The sequence below is a fragment of the Ranitomeya variabilis genome, chromosome 2 (genome assembly GCF_051348905.1).
Source record: "Ranitomeya variabilis isolate aRanVar5 chromosome 2, aRanVar5.hap1, whole genome shotgun sequence".
Taxonomy (NCBI): domain Eukaryota; kingdom Metazoa; phylum Chordata; class Amphibia; order Anura; family Dendrobatidae; genus Ranitomeya; species Ranitomeya variabilis.
The window spans coordinates 1,111,637,345-1,111,660,203 of record NC_135233.1 but is presented as its reverse complement, the minus strand read 5'-3'; the positions used below and the strand labels follow the sequence as shown (position 1 = coordinate 1,111,660,203).

Genomic DNA, 22,859 nt, shown 5'->3' with positions numbered 1-22,859 from the left:
GCTTTTATTACACCCGTATGTTATAGAATCCAGAACATCTACACTTTTATTACACCCGTATATTATATAATCCAGAACGTCTACACTTTTATTACACCCGTATATTATATAATCCAGAACGTCTGCACTTTTATTACACCCGTATGTTATATAATCCAGAACGTCTACACTTTTATTACACCCGTATGTTATATAATCCAGAACGTCTACACTTTTATTCTACTTGTATAGTATTATATAATCCAAAATGTCTACACTTTTATTCTACCCGTATAGTATAAAAGGTTGAAAAGTTCCAGGGGGCGAATACTTTCGCAAGACACTGTATATAATCCAGAACCTCTACCCTTTTATTACTCCCGTATATTTTATAATCCAGAACGTCTACCCTTTTATTACACCCGTATGTTATAGAATCCAGAACGTCTACACTTTTATTACACCCGTATATTATATAATCCAGAACGTCTACACTTTTATTACACCCGTATATTATATAATCCAGAACGTCTGCACTTTTATTACACCCGTATGTTATATAATCCAGAACGTCTACACTTTTATTACACCCGTATATTATATAATCCAGAACGTCTACACTTTTATTACACCCGTATGTTATATAATCCAGAACGTCTACACTTTTATTACACCCGTATATTATATAATCCAGAACGTCTGCACTTTTATTACACCCGTATATTATATAATCCAGAACGTCTACACTTTTATTACACCCGTATGTTATATAATCCAGAACGTCTACACTTTTATTACACCCGTATATTATATAATCCAGAACGTCTACACTTTTATTACACCCGTATGTTATATAATCCAGAACGTCTACACTTTTATTACACCCGTATATTATATAATCCAGAACGTCTACACTTTTATTACACCCGTATATTATATAATCCAGAACGTCTACACTTTTATTACACCCGTATATTATATAATCCAGAACGTCTACACTTTTATTACACCCGTATATAATATAATCCAGAACGTCTACACTTTTATTACACCCGTATATTATATAATCCAGAACGTCTACACTTTTATTACACCCGTATGTTATATAATCCAGAACGTCTACACTTTTATTACACCCGTATATTATATAATCCAGAACGTCTACACTTTTATTACACCCGTATATTATATAATCCAGAACGTCTGCACTTTTATTACACCCGTATATTATATAATCCAGAACGTCTGCACTTTTATTACACCCGTATGTTATATAATCCAGAACGTCTACACTTTTATTACACCCGTATATTATATAATCCAGAACGTCTACACTTTTATTACACCCGTATATTATATAATCCAGAACGTCTACACTTTTATTACACCCGTATATTAGATAATCCAGAATGTCTACCCTTTTATTACACCCGTATGTTATAGAATCCAGAACTTTTACACTTTTATTACACCCGTATATTATATAATCCAGAACGTCTGCACTTTTATTACACCCGTATGTTATATAATCCAGAACGTCTGCACTTTTATTACACCCGTATGTTATATAATCCAGAACGTCTACACTTTTATTCTACCCATATAGTATATTATCCAGAATGTCTACGCTTTTATTACACCCGTATAGTATTATATAATCCAGAACATCTACGCTTTTATTACACCCGTATATTATATAATCCAGAACATCTACGCTTTTATTACACCCGTATAGTATTATATAATCCAGAACGTCTACACTTTTATTCTACCCATATAGTATATTATCCAGAATGTCTACGCTTTTATTACACCCGTATAGTATTATATAATCCAGAACATCTACGCTTTTATTACACCCGTATATTATATAATCCAGAACATCTACGCTTTTATTCTATCCATATAGTATTATATAATCCAGAACGTCTACACTTTTATTACACCCGTATATTAGATAATACAGAACGTCTACACTTTTATTCTACCCATATAGTATATTATCCAGAATGTCTACGCTTTTATTACACCCGTATAGTATTATATAATCCAGAACATCTACGCTTTTATTACACCCGTATAGTATTATATAATCCAGAACATCTACGCTTTTATTACACACCCATATAGTATTACAGTTGTGTGAAAGTGTTAGCCCCCTCCCTGATTTCCTATTCTTTTGCATGTTTGTCACACTTAAATGTTTCAGATTGCCAAATATTAGGCAAAGATAACACAAGAAATCACAAATTGCAGTTTGTGAATGAAGGTCTTTATTATTAAGGGAAAAAGAATTCCAAACCTGCAGAGCCCTGTGTGAAAAAGTGACTACCCCCCCTCTTAAAACCTAAATTAACTGTGGTTTATCACATCTTTGGGAAGCTGAGTTCACATTCCCTAGCCATACCCAGGCCTTATTACTGGCACACCTGTTCTCAGTCAAGAAATCACTTAAAGGGAACCTGTCACTTGAATTTGGCGGGCTCTGTTTACGGTCCGATGGGCGGTGTTTTCTGTGCTTTCATTCACCCCTTCCTTTCCCGCTGGCCGCAATATTGTCTTGAATTGGATTAGGTTGCCTTCGTAGTACACGCATGCGCAATGCAATCTTGCCTTGCGCACGTGCAGTATGCTTTGCCCAACTGCGGGCAAAGCCTAAAAGCATTAGTGCGCATGCGCCGGTGCACTATGTCCCGAAACACAGCAAAATACTTCCGGGACGTAGTGCGGCGGCGCATGCACACTAATGCTTTTCTGCTTTGCCCGCAGTTGGGCAAAGCATACTGCACGTGCGCAAGGCAAGATTGCATTGCGCATGTGTGTACTACGGAGGCAACCTAATCCAATTCAAGACAATATTGTGGCCAGCGGGAAAGGAAGGGGTGAATGAAAGCACAGAAAACACCGCCCATCGGACCATAAACAGAGCCCGCCAAATTCAGGTGACAGAGTCCCTTTAAATAGAACTGTCCTGACAAAGTGAAGTAGACCAAAAGATCTTCAATAGCTAGACATCAGGCTGCAATTCAAACAGATTCTGGAACAAATGAGAAACAAATTAATTGAGATGTATCAGTCTGGAAAAGGTTATAAAACCATTTCTAAAGCTTTGGGGCTCCAGCAAACCACAGTGAGAGCCAATATCCACAAATGGCAAAAACATGGAACAGTGGTGAACCTTCCCAGGAGTGGCCGGCTTACTAAAATACCCCAAGAGCGCAGCAATTGCTCATAAAAGAGGTCGCAAAAGACACCACAGCAACATCCATAGAACTGCAGGCCTCACTTGCCTCAGGTGAGGTCAGTGTTCATGACTTCACCATAAGAAAGAGACTGGGCAAAAATGTCCGGCATGGTAGAGTAACAAGATGAAGACCACTGCTGAGCAATAAGAACATAAAGGGTTTTCTCAGTTTTGCCAGAAAACATCTTGATAAACATCTTTAGGAGAATACTCTGTGGACTGACGAGACAAAAGTTGAACTTTTTGGAAGGTGTAAGTCTCATTACATCTGGCATAGAAGTAACACAGCATTTCAGAAAAGGAACATCATACCAACAATAAAATATAGTGGTGGTAATGTGATGGTCTTGGGCTGTTTGGCTGCTTCAGGACCTGGAAGACTTGCTGTGGTAAATGGAACCATGAATTCTGCTGTCTACCAAAAAGTCCTGAAGGAGAATGTCGGGCCGTCTGTTTGTGACCTCAAACTGAAGCGCACTTGGGTTATGCAGCAGGACAATGATGCAAAACATACCAGCAAGTCCACGTCTGAATGGCTGAAGAAAAACAAAATTAAGACTTTGGAGTGGCCTAGTCAAAGTCCTGACATTAATCCGATTGAGATGCTGTGGAATGACCTTAAAAAGGCAGTTCATGCTCGGAAGCCTCCAATGTGGCTGAATTACAACAATTCTGCAAAGATGAGTGTCCAAAATTTCTCCAGAGCGTTGGAAAAGACTTGCTGCCAGTTATCGCAAAAGCTTGATTGCAGTTGTTGCTGCTAGTGGCGGCCCAACCAGTTATTAAGTTTAGGGGGCAATCACTTTCTCACACAGGACCCTGTAGGTTTGGATTTCTTTTTCCCTTATTAATAAAGACCTTCGTTTATAAACTGCATCTTGTGATTAATTGTTATCTTTCTCTAACATTTACATTTGTTTGGTGATCTGAAACATATAAGTGTGAGAAATATGCAAAAGAATATGAAATCGGGGAGAGGGTGAACACTTTTTCACACCACTGTATATAATCCAGAAAGTCTACACTGTTCCTCCACCCGCACAGTATTATATAACCTCTACCACACACGGCACATTTTCTTTTGCTTTCCATATGGGACAGTGAAGAGTTTTTGGCGCATTCTGGTGATAAATAATAAATCCACCAGACTAATCCCCGAGACACATGATGGCAATGATACATCTGCCCCATGTTCTGTGTGATCCTGATGTCTCTTCTCTGTCAATAATTGCCCCCGCTCTGTGCCTCTGCCCCTCCCGCACAGTTTTACAGTGGACAGTCTGACAAGTTACGGCATAGATGTCGGACATGTCGTCTCTCATCCTGGTTCATCCTTCCCGGCTTCCATAGTCATCAGCAACATTACCAATGGGAGTCGCACCATCCTTCACATGAACAGGTTTGTGTCGCAATGGTTGGTTTGAGCATGTGAGTGTGGGGCGCAGAGCAGTGAGGGGCGCAGAGCAGCATGGGGTGCTATGTGTGTTAATGATCAGCTTGGGATGGGGCTCTAATCTGGTGTGTGGTGGCCCAATGAATACAGAACTGTGATTGTCCGGGGGCCGGTCAGTGTCCTCTGCACATCAAAAATGGTGTGTTATAGAACTGCAGAACATGTCAGACACACCTCTATTCCTGCATCTCAGGAAACCAGTGCTCTCTGCACAGCACCACATCTCTGTCCTTGGCACAGCTCCACATCTCTGTCCTCGGCAAAGCACCATCTCTGTCCTCAGAACAGCACCACATCTCTGTCCTTGGCACAGCACCACATCTCTGTCCTCGGCAAAGCACCATCTCTGTCCTCAGAACAGCACCACGTCTCTGTCCTCGGCACAGCACCATCTCTGTCCTCAGAACAGCACCACATCTCTGTCCTCGGCACAGCAGCACATGTCTGTCCTTGGCACAGCAGCACATCTCTGTCCGCGTCACAGCAACAATTCTTTGTCTTCGGCAGAGCACCACATCTCTGTCCTCGGCACAGCAGCACATCTCTGTCCTCGTCACAGCAACAATTCTTTGTCCTCGGCACAGCACCACATCTGTCCTCGGCACAGCACCACATCTGTCCTCGGCACAGCAGCACATCTCTGTCCTCGGCACAGCACCACATCTCTGTCCTCGGCACAGCACCACATCTCTCTTCTCGGCACAGTACCTGATCTCTGTCCTCGGCACAGCAGCACATCTCTTTCCTCAACACAGTAGCACATCTCTGTCCTCATCAAAGCAACACATCTTTGTCCTCGGCAGAGACCACATCTCTGTTCTCGGCACAGCACCACATCTCTGTCCTCGGCACAGCACCACATCTCTGTCCTTGGCACAGCACCACATCTCTGTCCTCGGCAAAGCACCATCTCTGTCCTCAGAACAGCACCACATCTCTGTCCTCAGAACAGCACCACGTCTCTGTCCTCGGCACAGCACCATCTCTGTCCTCGGCACAGCACCACATCTCTGTCCTCAGAACAGCACCACATCTCTGTCCTCGGCACAGCAGCACATGTCTGTCCTTGGCACAGCAGCACATCTCTGTCCGCGTCACAGCAACAATTCTTTGTCTTCGGCAGAGCACCACATCTCTGTCCTCGGCACAGCAGCACATCTCTGTCCTCGTCACAGCAACAATTCTTTGTCCTCGGCACAGCACCACATCTGTCCTCGGCACAGCACCACATCTATGTCCTCGGAACAGCACCACATCTCTGTCCTCGGCACAGCACCACATCTGTCTTCGGCACAGCAGCACATGTCTGTCCTCGTCACAGCAGCAATTCTTTGTCCTCGGCACAGCTCCACATCTCTGTCCTCGGCACAGCAGCACATGTCTGTCCTTGGCACAGCAGCACATCTCTGTCCGCGTCACAGCAACAATTCTTTGTCTTCGGCAGAGCACCACATCTCTGTCCTCGGCACAGTACCTGATCTCTGTCCTTGGCACAGCAGCACATCTCTGTCCTTGGCACAGCACCACATCTCTGTCCTCGGCACAGCACCACATCTCTGTCCTCGGCACAGCACCACATCTATGTCCTCGGCACAGCACCACATCTGTCCTCGGCACAGCAGCACATCTCTGTCCTCGGCACAGCACCACATCTCTGGTCTCGGCACAGTACCTGATCTCTGTCCTCGGCACAGCAGCACATCTCTTTCCTCAACACAGTAGCACATCTCTGTCCTCATCAAAGCAACACATCTTTGTCCTCGGCAGAGACCACATCTCTGTTCTTGGCACAGCACCACATCTCTGTTCTCGGCACAGCACCACATCTGTCCTTGGCACAGCACCACATCTCTGTCCTCGGCACAGCAGCACATCTCTGTCCTTGGCACAGCAGCACATCTCTGTCCTCGGCACAGCAGCACTCCTCTGTCTAATCTTCTTCCCCTGCTGCTCCGTAGCTTCATCATGTCAGATTTCTCCAGGAGGAGCATTGAGGCCTCGCGTGTGAGCTGGCAGACCCGTGGCGACACTCCTTGCGCTTGTTGCCTGGTAAACATCAACAATGGCACTCGGACCGTCACACTGTATGACACGTAAGGAACAGAGGTGCTATACTGATCCCTGAAATCTCTGCTGCACAATCCCTGTGTGTTATTGGTTAATCTACGAGAGTAATTGTCACTGACAATAGTCGGAGCTGGGGGAGATTTATAGTCCGCAATGAGCAGATCGTTCCTGAACTTAATAAGTTAGCTGGATTGACAAAGGGCAAATTGTGATCTTATGGGGTGTGCCCAGTATACGGCGGGTCTTGTGGGTTGGTATCCAGTATATGGCAGGTCTTGTGGGGTATTCCCAGTATATTTCGGGTCCTGTGGGGTGTTCCTGGTATACTAAAGGTCTTGTGGAGTGTTCCTGGTATACTAAAGGTCTTGTGGAGTGTTCCTGGTATACTAAAGGTCTTGTGGAGTGTTCCTGGTATACTAAAGGTCTTGTGGGGTGTTCTCTATTATATGGTGGGTCTTGTGGGATGTTCCCTCTATACAGCAGATCTTGTTGGGTGTTCTCTGTATACTTCGGGTCTTGTACTCCACAGTACACAGGGTCTTGTTCCCGGTATACGGCGGGTCCTGTGGGGTGTTCCCTTTATATTAAAGGACCTGTGGGATGTTCCCGGTATGCTAAAGGTATTCTGCGGTGTTCTCTATAATACGGCAGGTCTTGTGGCGTGTTCCCTGTGTACAGCGGGTCATGTGGGGTGTTCCCACTATACAGCCAGTCTTGTGGAGTGTTCCCAATATATTTCAGGTCTTGTGGGGTGTTCCTGGTATATGGTGGGTCCTGTGGGGTGTTCCCGGTATACTAAAGGACCTGTGGGTTGTTCCCAGTATGCTAAAGGTCTTGTGGGCTGTTCCCGGTATATTAAAGGACTTGTGGGGTGTTCTCTATTATACGGCTGGTCTTGTGTTGTGTTCCCTGTATACAGCGGGTCATGTGGGGTGTTCCCGGTATATTTTGGGTCATGTGGGGTGTTCCCAGTATACTAAAGGACCTGTGGGGTGTTCCCAGTATGCTAAAGGTTTTGTGGGGTGTTCCCAGTATACAGAGGGTCTTGTGGGGTGTTCCCGGTATATTTCGGGTCATGTGGGGTGTTCCCAGTATCCTAAAGGACCTGTGGGGTGTTCCCGGTATGCTAAAGGTTTTGTGGGATGTTCCCTGTATACGGTGGGTCTTGTGGGGTGTTCCCTGTATACAGTGGGTCTTGTGTGATGTCCCCAGTATACAGCAGGTCTTGAGGGGTGTTTCCTGTATGCGGCGGGTCTTGTGGGGGTGTTTCCAGTTATATGGCAGGTCTTTTGGGGTGTTCCCGGTATGTTAAATGTCTTTTGGGGTGTTCCCTGTATACAGTGGGTCTTGTGTGATGTACCCAGTATACACCAGGTCTTGTGGGGTGTTCCCAGTATACAGCAGGTCTTGTAGGGTGTTCCCAGTATACGGCGGGTCTTGTGGGGTGTTCCAGGTATACGGCGGGTCTTGTGGGGTGTTCCCGGTATACGGCAGGTCTTCTGGGATGTCCCCGGTATATGGCGGGTTTAGTAATGTGTTCCAGGTATACGGTGGGTCTTGTGTGGTGTTCCCGGTATTCGGCAGGTCTTGTGGGATGTCCCCGTTATACGGCAGGTCTTGTGGGGTGTTCCATGTATATAGTGGATCTTGTGTGGAGCTCCCGGTATGAATTGGGTCAAGTGTGGAGCTCCCAGTATATAATGGGTCATGTGTGGAGCTCCCAGTATATAATGGGTCATGTGTGGTGCTCCCAGTATATAATGGGTCATGTGTGGTGCTCCAGGTATTTGACAGGTCTAGTTGGGTATTTCCGGATTACAGGAGGACTTATGTTGGGTTCCCAGTATATGGTGGGTTTTGCTGTGTGTTTCCATTATATGCCAGGTCTAGTAGGGTGGTCCTGGTATTCGGGAGTCTTGTGAGGGCTTCCTGGTATACGATGGTACGATGGATCTCTTTGAGGCTGTTTCCTGTATGCAGAATTTAGTAACTATGAAAAATGGTTCAAGAAAGTAAAATCGGTGACCTGTCGAGGGTCATGTGTGAGGGGAGATGACGGCTGAACTGAACCATGGAGCAATGGAAGAAGATGGCCTGGTCTGATCACTGACATTTTCCATCATGTGGACATTCATGAGAAGACATGGCACCAGGATGCTCTATGGAAAGGCGCAATATTGCAGAAGCCACACGAGTTTACAGATAGGTACCAAGTACAAATAGCGATGCTCTGGGGAGCCACATAGATTGTGAGACGTAGGATACATGGAGGACAGAGAGTGACTCTGGATACATGAAGGACAGATAGCGACTCTGGATACATGGAGGACAGATAGCGACTCTGGATACATGAAGGACAGATAGCGACTCTGGATACATGAAGGACAGATAGCGACTCTGGATACACAGGACATAGCGACTGGATACATGGAGGACAGATAGCGACTCTGGATACATGAAGGACAGATAGCGACTCTGGATACATGAAGGACAGATAGCGACTCTGGATACACAGGACATAGCGACTGGATACATGGAGGACAGATAGCGACTCTGGATACATGAAGGACAGATAGCGACTCTGGATACATGAAGAACAGATAGCGACTCTGGATACACGGAGGACAGATAGCTACTCTGGATACATGAAGGACAGCGACTCTGGATACACAGAGGACAGATAGCGACTCTGGATACACAGGACAGATAGAGACTTCGGATACACGGAGGACAGATAGCGATGCTCTGGATACATGGAGGACAGATAGCGATGCTCTGGATACATGGAGGACATATAGCGATGCTCTGGATTCACGAAGGACAGATAGCGACTCTGGATACACGGAGGACAGATAGCGATGCTCTGGATTCACGGAGGACAGATAGTGCTCTGGATTCACGAAGGACAGATAGCGACTCTGGATACACGGAGGACAGATAGCGATGCTCTGGATACACGGAGGACAGATAGTGCTCTGGATTCACGAAGGACAGATAGCGACTCTGGATACACGGAGGACAGATAGCGATGCTCTGGATTCACGGAGGACAGATAGCGATGCTCTGGATACACAGAGGACAGATAGCGATGCTCTGGATACACGAAGGACAGATAGTGCTCTGGATTCACGAAGGACAGATAGCGACTCTGGATACACGGAGGACAGATAGCGATGCTCTGGATACACGGAGGACAGATGACGATGCTCTGGATTCACGAAGGACAAATAGTGACTCTGGATACACGGAGGACAGATAGCAATGCTCTGGATTCACGGAGGACAGATAGCGATGCTCTGGATACACAGAGGACAGATAGCGATGCTCTGGATACACGAAGGACAGATAGCAATGCTCTGGATTCACGAAGGACATAGCGACTCTGGATACACGGAGGACAGATAGCGACTGTGGATACACGGAGGACAGATAGTGACTCTGGATACACAGAGGACAGATGGCGATGCTCTGGATTCACGAAGGACAGATAGCCACTCTGGATACACGGAGGACAGATAGCGATGCTCTGGATTCACGAAGAACAGATAGCGACTCTGGATACACGGAGGACAGATAGCGATGCTCTGGATTCACGAAGGACAGATAGCGATGCTCTGGATACACAGAGGACAGATAGCGATGCTCTGGAAGCACAGAGGACAGATAGCGACTCTGGATACACGGAGGACAGGTGGCAACGCTCTGGATTCACGAAGGACAGGTGGTTACACTCCGGATAACCGGATTACAGGTAGCAACTCTCCAGATACACGGCGGACAGGTGGCGACACTCTGGATACACGGAGGACAGGTGGTGATGCTCCAGATACATGGAGGACAGGTGGTGACGCTCTGGATACACGGAGAACAGGTGGCGACGCTACAGCTACACGGAGGACAGGTAGCAACTCTGGATGCACGGAGCACAGGTGACGATGCTCTGGACGCACGAAGGACAGGTGGTGACACTCCGGATACACGGAGTATAGGTAGCAACTCTGGATACACGGAGTACAGGTGGCGATGCTCTGGATGCATGGAGACTTCCTGCCACCTGAGCCAGCCTATCAGGCAGATGGGCAGCCTGATATCCTAGGAGCAGCGAGTGTTGTCAGCTGGAAGATGCTGCCGTGGTTCGGGGTTTACGAGCGGTAATAAGGACATGCCCTTCTGTCATCAAATGCCCTTGTGTAATGACACGCCATCGTATTACTGCATGCGCTTCTATGATTACCTCTCCTTGTATTAGTAGACTGTGGACTTACAGTCTGTGCTATCTCCAATGCAGGAATCTTCCTGACGTGACCGCTGAGGACTTCCAGAAAGTAGAGCTGACTCAATTTAAGTGGATTCACTGGGAGGTAAGAGATGAGATTAAGAAAAATGTCACCTTCATACATAAAAGATCCAGAGAATGAAGGCTGAAGGGGCCTGGTCATCATGGAGGACAGGCTGGAGGATGCTGATCATCATGGAGGACAGGCAGGAGGGGGCAGATCATCGTGGAGGACAGGCAGGAGTGAGCTGATCACCATGGAGGACAGGCAGGAGTGGGCTGATCATCATGGAGGAGGCTGGTCATCATGGAGGACAGGTTGGATGGGGCTGGTCATCATGGAGGAAAGGATGGAGGGGTTGTTCATCAAGGAGGGAAAGGCTGGAGGTGTTGGTCATCATGGAGGGAAAGGCTTGTGGGGCTTGGTCATCATGGAGTAAGGGTTGGTCATCATGGAGAACAGGCTAGATGGGGTTGGTCATGGAGGAAAGGATGGAGGGCTTGGGCATCGTGGAGGAAAGGCTGGAGGGGTTGGCCATCATTGAGGGAAAGGCTGGTGGGAGCTGGTCATCATAGAGAACAGGCTGGAGGGGGCTGATCATCATGGAGGGAAAGGCTAGAGGTGTTGGTCATCATGGAGGACAGGCTGGAGGGAGCTGGTCTTCGGGGACGGAAAGGCTGGAGGGGTTGGTCTTCATGGAGGTAAAGGATGGAGGGGACTGGTCACGGAGGACAGGCTGGAAGGGGCTGATCATCAGGAAGGAATAGCTGGAGGGGACTGGTCATCGGGGAGGAAAGGTTGGTGGGGATGGTCATCATGGAGGGAAAGTCTGGGGTGTCTGTTCGTGGATGACAGGCTGGAGGGGTTTGGTCATCATAGAGGACAGGCTGGAGTGGGCTGGTCATCAGGGAGGAAAGGCTGCGGTGGGCTGGTCATCAGGGAGGAGGGGCTGGTCATCATGGAGATAACGCTAGAGTGGCTGGTCATGATGGAGGACATGCTGGATAGGGCTGGTCATCAAGGAGGACAGGCTAGAGGGGGCTGGTCATGAGGGAGGAAAGGCTGGAGGGTGTTCGTCATCATGGAGGGGGCTGGTCATCAGGAAGTGATGTGAAGTGACTCTGGCAGCCAAACTTTGTGACCTTTGATCCATCATTTACCAGGGGCGAAATGCCGATGAGCAGATAAAGATGATCCATAGAGTAACCGCCTACAACCAGAACCGCCCTGCAGACCAGCGGATCACTGTCTCCGTAGAGATTGAAAAGGAGCGCGAAGAGTTGTACCAATTATTCCAATATGGCGACGTGGTAAGAAGGAGAGTGGTGACAACCCCGGCAGTAAGAGCTCGGCCCCCATTAATTCCAGACGTGCTCATAGCTGATTGGCCTGTGTGCAGGGATGTGATCACCTTCATTAATCCGGCAGGTTTAGACATTCTCCTATGTATAAATTGGCAGCATTGTCACCTCTCGCTCTTGGGTCCATCCAATACCTTCACATGCTTTCACTCCTACCTATAAACCATTTTACATATTTGGGGATGACTATCCAAAAGAATATGGAAATGCCCCTTCCACCTCTAATATTCTTCCGTTTCCACTGTCGGTGTCGGGTCTAATAAATCGAATTAATATAATACTAAAATGTAGTTCTGCCTCACATCCTCCAATCACTGACATCGTACATAATCACTGACCTCCCACCCATCACTGACATCTCAGCCGTCCTCTCATCATTGACATCCCATCCACCACTGACCTCTCCCAATCCTCCCATCACTGACATCCCTCCGATCATTGACATCTCCCAATCCTTCCATTACTGACATCCCTCCCATCACTGACATCCCACCCTTCACTGACATCTCACCTATCCTCCCATGACTGACATCCCCCAATCCTTCCATCACCGACATCCCCAATCCTCCTATCACTGACTTGCCACTCATCCTCCCATCACTGACATCCTCCCATCACTGACATCCCCCAATCCTTCTATAACTGACATCCCCAATCCTTCCCTCACTGACATCCCTCCCATCACTAACTTCCTATCCATCACTGACATCCCCCAGTTCTCCCATCACTGACATCCCACGCATCTTCCCATCATTTACTTCCTATCCATCACTGACATCTCACCCATTCTCCCATCACTGACATCCCAGCCATCACTAACACCGAAGCCTCTCTTTACTCACTGAGATCTCTTCATCCTCCCGTCACCAACAACCCATCCATCCTCCCTTCACTGACATTTCATCCATCCTCCCTTTTCTAACATCGGGTGGTCTTTACCCTGTTGTGTTGTCTCCATACCGTTGTCTGGTATTCATACCGTTGTCTGATCTCCATACCATTGTCTGGTGTTCATACGGTTGTCTGGTCTCCATACCTTTGTAGGGTCTTCACACCGTTGTCTGGTCTTGACAATGTTGTCTGGTCTTCACAATGTCGTCTGGTTTTCACAATGTCATCTGGTCTCGCTACTATTGTGTCGTCTTCAAACTGTTATCTGGTTTCCATACTACTGTGGGGTCTTCTCACTGGTGTGGGGTCTTCACAATGTTGTCTGGGCTTGACACTGTTGTCTGGTCTCCATACCATTGTGGCGTCTTCACACCATTGTCTGGTCCCCATACCATTGTGAGGTCTTCACACCGTGGTCTGGTCTCCATATTATTGTGGGGTCTTCATACCATTCTCTGGTTTTCATATCGTTGTGTGGTCTTTTTATGTGATGATTTCTGTTTTCTTCCTCTGCAGGTGTTTGTAAGTAAAGATGTTGCCAGACATTTTGGGTTTACCTCATCATCTGAGGCTGTGGTAGGATTCTATCCACGGGTGAAGAATGGGTGAGCCGCCATTTGTAACCTCTATGACTTCATGCAATTTAGAAACTCTTGTGTCCATTAAGCATATTACAGACCCGTGACCTGCCCTAATGGTCATGTTGGTGTATCCAAGTGTAAACGGGCATTTAGATTATAGACGCCTCATGGTCCGATCTTCCGGTGTCCTCCTTTTTATAGGTTGTTATAGATATAAGTACTTTGTCATGTAATGTGACAGATAACATCATCTGGTGTTATCTCATTCCTCTAATGCTGGCCATATGGTGTGGGTCAAACACCTGATATAGACATGCATGACCAGATATTTCATAACTTTTCTTCCTTGGAACCAGAATTGACTGTGAGGAAGCATTGACATTTAAGGTGTATGGACCCTCGCATGAACCCCACTCATCTTCTGGATCTTGATTTCTGCAGGGCATATCTGGTCTGTGCTTGGGCTGAACAAGGAGCTGATGCTTTGGGACCAGATGGACGTGTCCTCCATTCTCCTTCCTTTCCCCCTGAGACCATTGTAGACACCCTCGGTGCTGGAGACACCTTCAATGCTTCCGTAATCTATGCCCTATCTAACGGTATGTCTCCTTTACTATTTACGGGTCACTATGTTGTACATGTTGTTCGTATGTTACACAGTTATCGTGTCCCTATGTATTGAGAATCAGAAACCAGAAAATCAGAGTAAAAGCCAAATTTAGCGCTGAGATGGTGCTGGATACAGTTTCATTGCGTGGTCAGTACTTTGTGTGATATAGCGGTTCGTTGTGCACTCCATGTGATGATGTCACGGTCTCCACCGTGTCAGAGTTCAGCAATGTCCATGTTTCTATGATCTGTACTGGATGAATGACAAGTTATGTCCACATGTGAATATCACCGAGTTCTCGTTCTTCTCAGGTCAGTCTATGCAAGAGGCCATCACGTTTGGTTGCCGTATAGCAGGAAAGAAGTGTGGGATACAGGGCTATGATGGCATCGTCTCCTGAGACCTTGTTTCTTCATTTCAACAAGGACATGAGGTCACAGACCTGGAGCACAAGGAGGTTCCCGCCACTGAACGTCTCCCCAATGAACATGTACATAACTGCTCTGTTTTTAATAAATGCTCTTTCCTGATGATACGGAGTCTTCTATGGCAATTGACTATGTTGTAGCAACATCGGGAACTTCTAGCAAACACTTTGCTACCTCCTACTTCGCCGGCTGCACCGGGTGGTCCCATCATGCCGTCATAATGAAACTTATTCACCATGACTACTCCTACAATTCATAAAACTTGAGAAGTCAAAGGGTTCAACAGCAAACATGGAAGCTGCTGGCCAATCAAGTCCACTGACGCAAATGAGAGCTCTGTGTGATTGTTAGCTTTGGTATCTAGTTCACTGTCTCTGCAGATCGCAGAAGCCAATAATAAACTTATCTCGACTGATGTGCTCTACATAGATGTCAAGCAATTTAGTCCAATTGCTTGACATTTATAAATAGTTTTTCTTGGATTATATTGTGCTCTACATAGACAGTAACTGAGAAGACAAAGGTTGCACTGCAGCTCCGACTTCTCCCAGCCCCTAAGGCCCACAATATTCGGCTTAATTTCGTCCCACCTTGGATGTTGGATAAGGGACAATGCAAAAACAGTTATTTACTTTTTACTGTCCAGATATGATGCACTGATCTGTCCCTCAAAGACTCCCATGGACTGCCACAGAATACTGGAGGTGGCAAGGCCAACATTATTGCAGTGCATAGAAGAAGTCCAAAATGTAGAAACGGATGTGGATTACATAGGAGTCATTCTCTACCTCCAGGCCCTGGTTATTAAACACCTCTAGAGGCCAAGTGTTGTGCGTAACATGGCTGGAAGTACTGATGCCCTGCATTGTCATCTGCCATTGCAGCACCACCTCCCTGATCTCCCACCCTTGTACATCACAGGTTGCAGAGTGTAATGAGAAGATGCATCATTTGTACAGCAGCAATCACCTGGCTCTTGCTAGTGTGAAGATGCACAAGTGGGCAACTAGTCAAGTGATATTATTAGTGCTCTCAAAGGAAGAAATATTAAGGTTTCTCCAAGCCAGGGCCCCCAGGCAATACTCCCACCACATGTGGATGAAACCCAGCTCCTTATGCAAACCCTATCTTAGAGGTGCCCTCTGACTCAAGGATATTGACTGGGGTTTTTTTCTTTTCCAGTGGTTTGAAATCTACACAGACTGTGTCAGGCCCATTCTCACCTCTGGCCACGAGACCATCAAAACCTGTGGAGACACAGGGGGTCGGAGAGTGCCCTGGTCCACTAGCCTCAGAGCAGCTGGTACTTCAGAGCTTCCAGGGCCGACTACCCTAACTGTGACATGCACAGAGAGGAGGTATCTACAAGCTTAGGAAGATGACAGTCAATTCAGGTACAAGGCCAGTTGACCGGAGGGTCCGAACGAGGCTTCTCTAAACATCTCCATGGAGCCAGGTGACCGGTGGGTCTCAATCCTGGCTTTCACAAATCTTTCCATGGTTCAGCAATGGTCAATGGAGCAGATCTGCTTTCTTGCAGCCGGGGCAGTGGTCCCCTAAGCTGGCATCCTATAGAACGACAAATCTGTTTCCCTCGTGATGAAGCCATGATGTCTTGGCTGCTGTCCTGTAGAGAGTTTCAGGACGTTTGGATGTCTGGATATGTTGGCTGAATCTCTGGCTGTCTGGAGGTAACTGACTCCTCATACATAGGCATATAAACTCTTTTTATAGTTTACAAGTGTCCTTCAATCCTGCATTCTCAGCTAAAGTGGAAGAATGGTGATCCATTTGCATAGTTTTTCCTCCTCTACTTTAAGAGTCAACAAACTGGCTGGCATGGACAATGGGTAATCAGCATATTAGCAAACATCATTGTTCCATGACCCTGCATGAAAGAAGAGTCAACATTTCAGACTCTTAGGGTACTGTCACACAGTGCAATTACGATCGCTACGACAGTACGATTCGTGACGTTCTAGCGATATCGTTACGATATCGCAGTGTCTGACACGCAGCAGCGATCAGGGACCCTGCTGAGAATCGTACGTCGTAGCAGATCGTTTGAAACTTTCTTTCGTCGCTGGATCTCCCGCTGTCATCGCTGGATCGTTGTGTGTGACAGCGATCCAGCGATGCGTTCGCTGGTAACCAGGGTAAACATCGGGTTACTAAGCGCAGGGCCGCGCTTAGTAACCCGATGTTTACCGTGGTTACCAGCGTAAAAGTAAAAAAAAAAAAACCGTACATACTCACCATCTGATGTCCGTCAGGTCCCTTGCAGTCTGCTTCCTGCTCTGACTGTGAGCGCCGGCCGGAAAGTGAGAGCAGATCACAGCAGTGACGTCACCGCTGCGCTCTGCTCTCACTGTACGGCTGCACTCAGTCAGAGCGGGAAGCAGACTGCAAGGGACCTGACGGACATCAGATGGTGAGTATGTACTGTTTGTTTTTTTTTACTTTTACGCTGGTAACCACGGTAAACATCGGGTTACTAAGCGCGGCCCTGCGCTTAGTAACCCGATGTTTACCCTGGTTACAAGCGAACGCATCGTTGGATCGGTGTCACACACACCGATCCAACGATGACAGCGGGAGATCCAGCGACGAAAGAAAGTTCCAAACGATCTGCTACGACGTACGATTCTCAGCAGGGTCCCTGATCGCTGCTGCGTGTCAGACACAGCGATATCGTATGGATATCGCTGGAACGTCACGAATCGTACCGTCGTAGCGACAAAAGTGCCACTGTGAGACGGTACCCTTAACCAACTCAAGAAAACATGCATAAATTCAAAAGTCAACATATAGATAACAGTTTATTCTTCCTGACTTGCTGAAAATAGATGTCTGGTTAATTAAGATAAAATGCTGTGACCCCACACCTTTGTGACATTCACTGGCAAAGCCATAAGAAACCCATCTGTTGGCCTCAGGCGTTCCCGCTTAGAGGGAGCTTGGTGAGAAGCTTATTTAATCACACTGCCAAATGCAGCAACAGGTGCTGACCGTGTTCTATTTTCCACCACAGATATGGCCTGCCAAACATCACTAGCCATCTCTCAAGACGGGTGTGCAAGACATGAGGAATTCAGGGGAGGCTGATGGAGCCAACAGTAAGTCAACGGTTTTTGCTCCAACCAGTCAATCAGAGAATCAGTGGGGGTACCACAGGGAAATATTCAATGAGGTATCACAGTGTATTGACTTACTTACCCCCATCAGGAGAACCATTGACAGACCACTGTTAAATTGTCTGTAAGATATTCGGCCAACCATTCATGAAAATAAACATTCAGATTTAGCATGGTGGCTCAGTGGTTAGCACTGTAGCTTTCCAACTCTGGTTTTATGGGTTCAAATCCAACCATGAACAACATCTGCATGGACTTTGTATGTTCTTCCCGTGTTTGTGTGGGTTTCCTCCCACAGTACAGACAAAATAATATGGAATGTAGATGGTGAGCCCTAATGGGGTCAGTGATGATGATGATGTCTGTAAAGCGCTGCAGAATAGGATGGTGCTTTAGAAGTATAATAAATAACGTTTTCACATTTTTCCAGGCCTATGGGTCAGCTGCTGAAGGGATGACTTTCAATAGATCGAAAGAACCATAGCTGATTTAATGAGCCATTTGCAGTTTCACTGTACTGTCTGAGGTCTACTTACATGTGTACGGCTTAATCTTTGAGATATGCATATGCTACTGACATTATGATCCAGGTAGTCCTCATCACAGTGGAATGCATTGAGTTTGAGAGAGGCGAGACACATGGTGGCACCCAGAGGAGGAGGGCCACAGCATGTAAGGGAGCTCAGGGCAGCTAACTCGCTTGGCATCAAGCTCAGGAAAGCTATAGGTGATTGGTCTCCGAAGGCCTCCACAGTAGCCCGCCCTGAGAGAAGTGGGAGGGGAAGGTCTTGCTGTGTCATCATTTGACTTAAGCCTACCTCCAACGCCGTGGTTCTCGACCCACCATCAGAAAATGAGGGGAGAGGAAGTTGGCCATCAAGCACACACAGGCAACGCATAGGTCCCTTAGGTCATTGGCCTGGCTGTAACAGCATTGGATTAGTCCTCTCCCATTCATTCCTGCCTACAGCCAGCACTCAGCAGACATGCAGACCTGAAACTGAAGGGGACTCACCACGATAATTGGGCCCAGGGTCCTGGAAGCGTGGGTCAGTCGCCAGAACAAACGAGCGTTACATGGTTGTTTCCCATGGTGTAGAGAATGCCAATAAAGTCCACAGAAGAGCAAGACCCGTCTTGCCCTAATAAAGTCAGAGAAGCGTCCGCCCTCCTGGAACCACCAGTCAGCCACAGCCAACAAATTTGCCATCATTGCAGTCATCTGGGGACCGACCAAACTTGGTTCATCAGAAGTGAGGACATCTTACTCTAGAGACTTGCCAACCAAAAGCGCCCAGAGCTGTGGAAGCCAAGGCTCAGGAGAAGTGTTGACCTCTAACTAAAGGGGAATTGCCAACAGCATTTTGTCCAGTGTCCTTGAAGCATGTGTTGGTCGCCAGCATATGCCGAGTAGTGAGTTTCATAGTTCTTTCCAGCAGTGTGAACAATTTTGTTGAAGCCCACAGAGGAACCGGCCCTGTCTTGCCACAACAAAATCAGAGAAGCATTCATCCTCCTGGAATTGCCGGTCGGCCACAGGCACCAAACTTGCCCTCATTGCGGTTCTCTGGAGGAGGATTATGAAAATTTATATATAGGTGGGATTAGTAGAAAAAAGGCTCATCAAGAAGCCAATGCCCTAAAAAATTACTTTTATTAAACATATTAAAATCCAATATGAACTAAAGGTGCAGTAAATTACCCAGCCGGCCTAAACAACACTCTGGCTAAAGGACGAGGGGCACCAAGGTTCCCAAAGATCCTGAATGCAAAAACCTGTCAACAAGAACAGATGAAATATAGAATATATGTACAGTAACAGGGCAGAGCGATCACTCACCCTGACCTTTCCTTATGTGCGACCCTGCCTTGTGTGGAGGTTGGCATCCTAGCTTGAAACGCAAATAGGCTCCCTTCTCAATGAAGGTTCGTCCTGTGTGGCCTTGTAAACCCCCAGCTTAACATAAAAAATTGATAACTGATAAGGGGGGAAAAACATCAGGAAGAGTAAAAACTCACAACACTGACTCCATCCTGAGGATCCACCGAGTTTCTTTTTGTAAGATCAGTTTGTCCCAGTCCCCCTGTCTCCCATTTTGTCTATTGACTTCACACAGATTGATAGGACGTCCAACTTCCCCTGATGTTGATCCCAAACATAGGGGGCTATGGGGGTGTCTCTTTTGTGTCTCGCGTCTCCCAGGTGTTCACTGATTCTTTTTCTTAGTTTTTCCTATATGGTTTAGGGGCAGTGGCATGTGGCCATATACACCACTCCAGTGGTTCTGCAATTTGTAACTGTTTTTAGGAAAAATCTCTTTCCATTTGATGCACTGATGTTTTTGCAGGGTGTAAACCACTTACAGAAAGAGCAACCACCATATCCAAAGGTCCCGCAGATCCTATCAAGCGATGTACCGCCGTACCGGTGCATTTCTGTATGCCAAGTTCAGTGTCTCATTGGGGTAACCCCATTCTCAAAACCTTTCCTTGAGGTCATATGCTTGGGCTCTGAAGGTCTCCACCTCCGAGCAGTTCCTTCTGACTCTTAAATATTGGCCCTTAGGAATGCCCCTCTTCAGTGGGATTGGATGGTGGCTATCCCACCGAAAAAGGGCATTCGTGGCCGTGGGCTTTCGGAAAACTCTGATACTAAGGAGGCCTTGGGTGTTCTTGATTTTTACATCAATTAAGACAAGTTTGTGTCGGTTACTCTCCGAGGAGAATCTCAAACCTATGTTGTTGATATTAAGTTCTTGTATGAACTTGGCAAACTGGTCTTCCAACCCGGTCCATATAACAAAGACCTCATATATATATATACCGGTACCATGCCGAAACTTTCCTGACCACCATCTGTCTTCTCAGAGAAAGACTACAGTTTCCTCCCACCAGCCCAGGAGGAGGTTAGAATACGATGGTGCACAGGAACAACCCATGACTGCGCTGGTGGAAGTACTTGCTGTTAAACAAGAAGTAATCGTGAGTCAGGCAATATTTTATGTTAAGCTAGGGATTTACAAGGGCCACACAGGAGGAGCCAACAGGGTGCCAACCTCCGCAGCAAGGCAGGGCTGTGCATAGGGAAAGGTCAGTGTGAGTGATCGCTCTGCCCTGTTATTGCATATATTCTATATTTCATCTGTCCTTGTTGACAGGTTTTTGTTTTCAGGATCTTTGGGCCCCTTGATGCCCCTTGTCCTTTAGCTAGAGTGTTGCTTATGCTGGCTGGGTAATTTATTGCACCTTTAGTTCATATTGGATTTTATATGTTTAAAAAAACACAAACCGGCAGATAACACATAGAACAGTCCCAGCAAAATTCCCCAAGATGGTGCACATTAGAGTCTCACCCTTCCACTTACCCGCTGGGATAATGTCAGATGTTACGTCAGAGCTCCCAGGGTCGGCTACCCCATCTGTGTCATGCACACAGAGAGGCGGTAATGACAAGCTTAGGAAGATGACAGTCCATTGAGTCCATACGAGGTCCAAGGCCAGTTGACACGAGAGTCACAACCTGTCTTATCCGAACATCTCCATGGAGCCAGGTGACAAGTGGGTCCCAATCCTGGCTTTCTCCAAACGTATCCATGGTTCATCAATTATCAATGGAGCAGATCTAGGTCCTTCCAACCAGAGCCGAAAACCCCCAGGTTGTTTTCTGTAGAATGATGGATCCGTGTCCCTCGTGATGGAGCGATGATGAATTGGCTGCAGTCCTGTCTCTGGTCCTTTGGGTGTTTTGGCAAAATCTCTGGCTGACTCAATCTCTCTCTTTCTGTCTGAGTCTCTTTATACAGAGGCATGTCACCAATCTCTAGATTTACCTCAGTCCACCCCCACAGATAAGGGGAAGAATGGCGATGACCAAGTTGCCTTGTTTGACTATGTAATCCGTAGTGGAATATGTATAGGTTTATATGTGTGTAGTGAAATATGTATAGGTTTATAAGTGTAACCAGCAGTTTAACATCTGTCCTGAGACTTGCAGGTCTCACAAAGGTCACAACATATGTATCTTGGGAAGGCAGTCTACTGTCTCCAATCTTGACGTGGGGTCTGGCTGGGAACCAGGAAGAAGGGGAAAAATTTCACACCTTCTAGCTCTTTTGAAGAGAGATGTCAATTACAGCCTGACTCTATCTGTGAGAACCTTTAGGCAAAGAGTGTTCAGAGGAAAATAATATATTCATTGGGGGAGCAGACGTGGCCCAATCAAAAACAAGCAATTATCATATTAACCTGAGAGGCTGGTCTAGAAATTTGACCTCCAAAGTAACTCTATAAATTAGGCCTGTATACATTGTTGTGAATTTACTTTTTGGCTCCCTCTAGTGGCTACTAGTGATTTGACTCTGGGTTTGTCAGTCATTCCTTTTATGCTCACCTGGGTCGTTAGGTCAGGGGTGTTGCTATATAAGCTCCCTGGACCTTCAGTTCAATGCCTGGCAACGTTGATATCAGAGCTAATCTGTAGTGCTCTTGTCTACTGATCCTGGTTCCTGCTTGATTAAGCTAAGTCTGCTTTTTTGCTTTTTGCAATTCGTTATTGTTTGCATTTTTTGTCCAGCTTGTATATTATCTGTATCCTGACCTTGCTGGAAGCTCTAGGGCGGCTGGTGTTCTCCCCCCGGGCCGTTAGACGGTTCGGGGGTTCTTGAATCTCCAGCGTGGATTTTTGATAGGGTTTTTTGTTGACCATATAAGTTATCTTACTATATTCTGCTATTAGTAAGTGGGCCTCTCTGTGCTAAACCTAGTTCATCTCTGTGTTTGTCATTTCCTCTTACCTCACCGTTATTATTTGTGGGGGGCTTGTATCCTACTTTTG

At 46.7% G+C, this 22,859-nt stretch overlaps 1 protein-coding gene across 4 annotated transcripts in view; it reads left to right on the top strand.

The window, feature by feature from the left end:
• Window positions 1–15,004, top strand: part of KHK (ketohexokinase) — a 73,630-nt gene extending 58,626 nt beyond the window's left edge. The window contains exons 4-10 of one of the 4 annotated variants that reach the window (XM_077292003.1): window positions 4,488–4,622; window positions 6,635–6,769; window positions 11,032–11,104; window positions 12,184–12,330; window positions 13,789–13,877; window positions 14,295–14,452; window positions 14,775–15,004. In XM_077292003.1, coding sequence (XP_077148118.1) covers window positions 4,488–4,622; window positions 6,635–6,769; window positions 11,032–11,104; window positions 12,184–12,330; window positions 13,789–13,877; window positions 14,295–14,452; window positions 14,775–14,863 — 826 coding nt within the window. In that variant the 3' untranslated portion in view covers window positions 14,864–15,004. The remainder of the gene's footprint in view (window positions 1–4,487; window positions 4,623–6,634; window positions 6,770–11,031; window positions 11,105–12,183; window positions 12,331–13,788; window positions 13,878–14,294; window positions 14,453–14,774) is intronic. The other 3 variants (XM_077292005.1, XM_077292004.1, XM_077292006.1) reach the window with 3 other exon arrangements.
• Window positions 15,005–22,859: the final 7,855 nt, after the last annotated feature.